Below are 7,558 nucleotides of genomic sequence, written 5' to 3'. Positions count from 1 at the left end.
ACACACACACACACACACACACAGCCTGACTTACTCACAGGTATCATCCCTGGTTTCCTGAGATATTTTGGAACAGCTTTACTGAGTGAGTTTAACTGGCGTTTTTTTATGTCTTATTTTTTCGTACTCTTCTGAACTCCCGTTGGTTTTCCCTTCTTTCTGTATTTTTGGGTTGTTTTTTTCCACCTTTTCCTCCTTATCCTCATCCAGTGGTGAAAACCTTGAGTGGACAGAAGTATTTCACACTGTGACATACAACAAGGACAAACACTGAGTAAAAGCAGAAAAAAGCCATGCAGAATGGTGGAAAAAGAGAGGACCGAGACAGAAAGGTGTCCTAACCGGATTTGTTTTGTCTCTCTCTGTTTCTCCCTCAGCCGTCCGGTGCTCCGGTGGAAAATGATCCTCTGGGAGGGCTGCCTCCTGGATGGGGTAAGTTTGCCTATCACACTCCTTGTACATACACTGCAGACAAAGTTACTCTCAGTGAGGGGTGCTGAAGTGCTGTAAAGCGTCTTGAAGTTTGGCCTCTGTCTGATTTTGGTCGGTCTGATAGTCCTCTGTACCTGCTGGAAGGGTCAATCCGTTCAGTCAGGATCGGATTCTTAAGTCTGAGCTGTGTTCAATCAAAACCTGAAATCCTCGCCAGTTTTGTGCAGGTATTTTTGACCTCTCTTGCCAGTAGTCAACAGAGAAGCAATGCAATTTGTCAAGATCTGAACAGTGGGCCTTTGATTTAGTTTTTCAAAGGGTGCTTTTTATTTCTGCAGACAGCTATGAGGGATTGAGGTGGGGGTGAAATGTTGCAAAATGTTCGCAGCACGGCAGAATTTTTCTCTTTTCTGGCCTTTATTCAACATCAGAACCAATGCTGGTTTCTGTGTTTTTTATTATTAGCTTGAATGTCTACCTTGTTGTCCCCAGTGAGCCGATCAGGTGTTAATTGATTGATTTATGTCCCGACTCCTGATTTTCATATTCATTCCGTGGTTGAAAACCTGGATAAAATGTTTCTTGGTTTCCTTTTTTTTAATACTCATGTTATACCAATTCATCACTGTACGCACTCCCTTTGCTCCTAAGTCCACAAATTACAGAGGCTGCATTATTGATGGGACTCTTCATTTTCCAACGTTTTCCCAAATGAGTATTGTAATCAGATCTACGCAGAATTATGTCACACACATTCATTCATGAAGGAATGCCACTGGAAGCTCACACCAACATTTCCCAGACTTCATCACACGGCCATGTTCACTCTGAAAACCCTCACTCCCTGCCCATGATGCCTTTTCAACATGTTGCGGTACCTCAAGACGCAAACCTCAATTATATCACTGGCTCAGATTTGCTTCTCTGGCGCGCTCTTTTTCATCTGCGGTCGCTTCCCTCGTTTTTTTTTCTTTCTTTCTTTCTTTCTTTCTTTTTTTCTTAAGGCTCCGATTCAAAAAGAGAAAGATGGGAGAAAAGGGGGGGATGATGGAGGAGAAGCACAAGGTACAGTGGTGAATCAAAGAAACTAGAACGGGGGTTTGAGGGGGTTCAAACTGGATAGTAAAGTGGGAGTGGAGAGAGTCGAGGAGAACGCTAGTAAGAGTTGCAATGTGAGCACTACTGTTTCTAGGCCCTCCACACACTCCTGTTAATGAGAAAAAGATGTCAGAGCGATGGAGGGTGGAGGATGGGGCACCAGCTACTCTCTCATGAGACCTGTACACACACACACACACACACACACACACACACACACACACACACACACACACACACACACACACACACACACACACACACACACTCTCAATGTTATTCTGTTTTTAAGTTGCTTCCAACTATTTTTTATCTTTTTTTTTTAAATCAGTCCTTGACTGCATGTTTAATATTTTCTCCCAACAATGTGGTCACTTTGACTTTCCAACACCCCCACCGTAACCTTAATGCTATACACTCGCACACACACACACACACACACACACACATACTTTTAGGTTTACCCCGGTGAGGTATTCGAATCAAGCCTTAGTGAAATATCACACATACTCGCTGGTTTTCTCTCATGGCAGTGAGATATTTTTTGTGAGTGAGCCCAGTTGTTGCTGTCAGAGATGCTCAGGTGGTCCCTCTGATCTCTGTGATCTCTGTCTATTTAGTGGGGAGTTTCTCCTCCCACTTTCATAAATCCCATTTAAACTTGTTTTTTTTCAGCCGTTGTGTTCTGTTTGTGTCCACAGAGAAGCGTCAGGACAATGGCAGAATTTACTTTGTCAACCACAACACACGAACAACCCAGTGGGATGATCCTCGGACCCAAGGGTGAGACTGTAAACTCAAAGAGTCCTCCTATGTGTGTGTTGGTGTGTGTGCATGTGTTTGCCTGCTTGTTAGATGGTATGTCGCTTTGGGTGTTTGCTCGTACTGAGGAAGATGTAATTATTATACAGAGTTTAGTATGAGTCCTCACTGATCAGGGCTGTCCTGGAATATTATGGAATTCAAAGATTTCAAAGGAATTTGACAAAGGAACAGGAACCTCAAAGAATAAATTTTACAAATTGACTGTACAGAGCTAAAAAACAGCGTCGGTAAAGGAAAATGAATTTCCTTATTTGGGCTTTAGGCTGATATCCTATGATCTATCTACTGTTTATTTGATCATTTTTTTGACATCACCCTCAATTTCTTTGACATTTAAACAATTCCTGAGCTGAGTTGTTTTCCTCTCATCTCACTCATTCTAACTGAACCTCTTACTTTCCTGGCGGGATAAAATAAATTCACACATTGCAGATTTTAACCTTCAGTCCTTTTCTGTGTTGGGGCTTTTAATCGTACAGGGCATCATACGAGCGAGTAAGAGCTGTGGTTTCTAGCTTAGTATGTGCCTCTCATCTGCTAACATTACAGTCAGGTCACAGAGCTAAGCGTAGCGACCTTTGACAAACCCAGAAGGTTGTCATACCACACGTATTGCTGTTCTGAAGGTATTTCTAGAATCTTTCCAAATGGGGGAAAAAAAGAGATTTCTCTACTTGCTTATGTCCTTGCCTAATTTGAACAGCGTGAACCAAAATGTAACCGTTCTGTTGTCAAGTCTAGTTTAATATATTGATGTTTATGTTTAGGAAAATAACACCTGAACACCCCACAGAATGAACACATGCAGTATGTCATTTGCAGTACTGGTTACCTCGATAGAAATGGGAAACGGGTTCAAAATACCTCCACAACAGTGGGAAGTGTTGTTAAATGAGCTTCTGGGTTTTTCCAAGATGTTAAAGGTATTTATTTTGCTGTTAGCGCTGTGATGAAAATGTACTACATGAGAGGCACAAACTGCGGCTCGGGTGGAACGAGAAATTCTGGGCTACATTAAAAAAAGTATTTAATGCTCTCTAGATTTTATTCTCCAGTCGTTGGAAGCAGTCAGAATAAGTCAAACCTGTCTTTACAGATCTTCAGAGGAGGTAAACTCCACTTGAGCGTGGCAATGAAGTTTTGTACCAGCGCAGGGTTTTGTTTCAGCGTCCAGGGCTTTAGATCCACAGGTTGGCGAGGGGAGGTGTGTTAGTTTCATCCCCAGTACGGGGCCCCTCCAGCTGGGACCGTGCTCACTGCCCTCTCCCTGTTGCAGGATGATCAAGGAGCACCCCCTGCCCCCGGGCTGGGAGATGAAGTACACCGCCGAGGGAGTCCGATATTTTGTGGACCACAACTCGCGCACCACCACCTTTAAAGACCCCCGACCCGGGTTTGAGTCAGGGTAAATATTCTCTCAGCCCCTTCCTCCCAAACCTGCTTTAAAAAAAATTAAATCTAAGTATGTCACAGGCCCATTCTGAGAAGATGAGCTCAGCCAAAAAAACAAAGTCAACCTCTTTTTTGTAATTATTGCACAGTGATTTTTGCCTAGGTCTGACATAATTGCATTGCAAATATCAATTTCAACAATCCCTTCTTTTTGTGAAAACCTTAAAAGATCATTAAAAAAGGCCACAGCTGAATCTTAATCTAAACCACATCATCTTTTTACACTAATCTGCATTTTTTTTTGAACCCATGTTTTGATCCATTTCCATTTCTATTTTCAAATATTTATTTGGGCCAGACTGAATCAACTTAAGCCTCACAGATATATGTAATATTTTATCACAGCAACGTGTTCATGCTAACACACACACACACACACACACACACACACACACACACACACACACACACACACACCCCTCTTCCCCTCAGCCTGTGGATGTTTGCCTTGCCTTGAAGCAGTCTCAAATCTCACCGCAAAAGTCAGGAGAATGTGCAGATGTGCTACAACAGATCCACTGCAGACTGTGCTGGCATATGTGTTGGTGTGTGTGTGTTGGTGTGTGTGCCTTTCTGTGTTTATGTTTGGCATACAAGTGTGTATTAGCTTTTGCTGTGTGCGTGTGCATCTGCAAGCTGATTTTCATGCTGATATTTGAACGTATTTTTAGGCCCGTGGTTACAGAGGGCTTCTGAAACAGTCTTCACTTCTTCTTTTTTTTACACTGGATCCTGCAAGAGTGTGTGTCCGTGGCCAGCGCTCTGCCGCTGCGGTCTCCATTTCCTAATCCCAAACCGAGATGTGCCCAGCTCGGCAAGCACAAACCCAACGCATTAGAGGCCTTCTTCTTCTTCTTGTTCTTCTCTTTTCTCTCTTTCCTCCAATCCTCTCATTATCTTTCTAACTCTCTTTTTCTTTCTGTCTGCGTCTCAGCCTCTGCGGCGCTGACGAGGCACATATCCAGCATGTGTGTGCAGTGGGTTGGTGGAGCTTATGCTAACACAGCTGCACGCCCAGACTCACCTCTGTCTTTGAGACTCAGACACACCAAGTCGTTATTTAGAACAGAATGGCTGGTGTGAATTTAATATTTACCTTGAGTCTCTGGCCTGCAACATGGAACATGAGTGCTTCTTATAGGAGACTGTCTCGGTTGATCAGCAATGACGAGTAGAGAGCTGAAAGCATAAAAGGCAGTCATTTTGTTTGTTTTAGAGGATTACCCCTAGAATTATGAAATCAGGATTCTCCATTTGCCTAAAACTTGAAAAGTTGGGCACCCAGATAGCTCAGTTGGTAGAGCGGGTGCCCATGTATAGAGGTTTACTCCTCGACGCAGCCGGCCCGGGTTCAAATCCAGCCTGCGGCCCTTTGCTGCATGTCACTCCCCCTCTCTCTCCCCTTTCATGACTTCAACTGTTCTATCAATTAAAGGCCTAAAATGCCCCAAAAATAATCTTAAAAAAAAAAAAAAAAACTTGAAAAGTTGACTAAGTTACTCTGTTCTCTCTCTCTCTCTCTGTGTGTGTGTGTGTGTGTGTGTGTGTGTGTGTGTGTGTGTAGGTCACGGCAGGGCGGCTCACCTGGTGCTTACGACCGTAGCTTCAGGTGGAAGTACCACCAGTTCCGGTTCCTGTGCCACGTAAGTGTTAACTGTCAGGAACCAAGACACAACTCTCCCTGTCCACACACCTCACACCTTTATCTGTAGGTTGGCATGTAATAATAATAAATAATATTAATAATTTGTTGATTACCATTGGGGGGGAAATTACAATTGTTTCACTCTTGTTAGAGCGCATTACACACTTGCCTGAAATACACACTCAGGTCCTATACAAGAACAAATAGAGAGATGTCAGAGTGAGGGGGCTGCGACTGCTGGACAGGCACCCCAAGCAGTTCAGGGGGGTTCAGTGCTTTACTCAAGGACACCTTGGCAGTGCCTGGGAGGTGAACTGGCATCTCGCCAGCTACCAATCCACATGCGTCCACACATACTTTGGTCCATCCAGGGACTTGAACCAGACACTCTCTCTCTCTATATGTATATAAATATATATATATACATACACTTACCTGTTGTGGTATCTAGTCATGCAGATAGTTGTGTGTGCATTTGTCCAGATGTTGTTATATCTATCTAAGATTTTTCCCTCCTTGTTGATAAAGTGGAAGTGAATGGAATTTTACATGTTCACAGTACATTTAAGAAAGAATTACAGCAGTGTCTCATTACAGAGACAGTGTCCTCGCTGGTAATCTGCAGCACACACTGTTGACCGTCTCTATTTATTCAGTAGAAATGCAATTCTTCAATGCTCTGAGTGCCATACACAAAGCGTCTTTCCTCAGGAAAATGTGACGCTTTTCAAGTTGAAATAAATATGCAGTTTGACATCTTGTATCTGTGTCTAAAACATAGGAAAAGCTAGAGCGGATCATTTAAATAACAATCAAAAAGATTTAAGATGAACCTTGTTAGAGAAGTCCACTGGGGACAATCAGAAGATCTGAGTCTTTCTGAGTATCTCAGTGTCATGTTAGTTTTGATGCTCACATTGATTTGACATCTTGTGGACTTAGGTGCTGCACCTACGTCTTGTAACGGGGGAAACCCTGAGACGGTCTTACTGACTCAAAACGTTCTTTGCAGTCAAAATGAATGATTCCTTTCCATTGAATTTTGGGGTGTTTTATTCAATTTTATAGCATTTGAAAAAAGGCATCCTGACTGAACTTTGACATAAACCGGTCTGTGATCCACTCAGCATCCTCTGATTGCTTTCTTTAATCAAAATTTAGTTATAATGTCATATAAACTAGGTTAATTGGTCATGAATAAAAAACAAACAAGCATCAAAAGCATCGTGAAAAAGCCATGCAAAAAAAAGGTTCATTTTCAATTTTGACACGGAGCAACAAGTTAATGATCAATGGGAAGACAACGCAAGGGTTAACAGTTTATTTTTCCACATATGGAGGTATTTTGTAACCATGATTTGTCTCTGTCTAGTCCAATGCCTTGCCCAGCCATGTAAAGATCTCGGTCTCCAGACAGACACTGTTTGAGGACTCGTTTCAGCAGGTCAGAGACCAATCAATCTACACTTTAAAAAAGCACATATGCATACTGTTTAGTAATTATATGGTAGAAAAACTACTGATGATTAGACAAAAACGTGTGATTGCTTTCATTATAATTTTTGACCAGGCACATTTCCATTTTTTATCTGTATGTAATTCCAAAGTTGCTCCAAAATGTTCCATAGATGTTTTTGACTTAAATATCTGCAAATCAGGCTTACATATATGTATACATTTCATGACACAGTTACAGTTACAACATATAGGAAGAATATACACAATATTAATTTCAGAGTTCACACAATAAAAGAATGATAAAATTTAAAAATGTACTTTGCAGTCAGGAACATTTTCTATCTATCTCAAATGTTACTTGTGAAAAATCTTCGTACGTTTATGAATAATATGTTATGTTTTGTAATCAGATCATGAATGTGAAGCCATACGACCTTCGCCGCAGACTCTACATCATAATGAGAGGAGAGGAGGGGCTGGACTACGGCGGCATCGCCAGGTGAGAGCAACAACAAAACAAGCGCACCCGTCTTCTTCTTCCTCACATTCTCTCATTTTGTTTGTGCTACTACAGGTAACTTAACCCATGGGATTTTTATGTCATGATGGGATGTTTTTCCTTTTCCTGCTACTTCTTGAAGCTCTGCA

General features: G+C 42.0%; 1 protein-coding gene across 4 annotated transcripts in view; it reads left to right on the top strand.

Moving 5' to 3' along the window:
• LOC116693389 (NEDD4-like E3 ubiquitin-protein ligase WWP2) overlaps nt 1-7,558 on the top strand; it is a 51,607-nt gene that overhangs the window by 32,869 nt on the left and 11,180 nt on the right. For 2 of the 4 annotated variants that reach the window (XM_032522326.1, XM_032522327.1), the window contains exons 11-16: nt 378-432; nt 2,232-2,313; nt 3,632-3,760; nt 5,372-5,450; nt 6,825-6,896; nt 7,321-7,409. In XM_032522326.1, coding sequence (XP_032378217.1) covers nt 378-432; nt 2,232-2,313; nt 3,632-3,760; nt 5,372-5,450; nt 6,825-6,896; nt 7,321-7,409 — 506 coding nt within the window. Of the gene's footprint in view, nt 86-377; nt 433-2,231; nt 2,314-3,631; nt 3,761-5,371; nt 5,451-6,824; nt 6,897-7,320; nt 7,410-7,558 lie in introns of all 4 variants that reach the window. The other 2 variants (XM_032522329.1, XM_032522328.1) reach the window with 2 other exon arrangements.

Source organism: Etheostoma spectabile, chromosome 8 (genome assembly GCF_008692095.1).
Source record: "Etheostoma spectabile isolate EspeVRDwgs_2016 chromosome 8, UIUC_Espe_1.0, whole genome shotgun sequence".
Lineage (NCBI taxonomy): Eukaryota > Metazoa > Chordata > Actinopteri > Perciformes > Percidae > Etheostoma > Etheostoma spectabile.
Note: the sequence above shows the minus strand (reverse complement) of the source record. Positions and strands in the feature narration are given on the sequence as shown.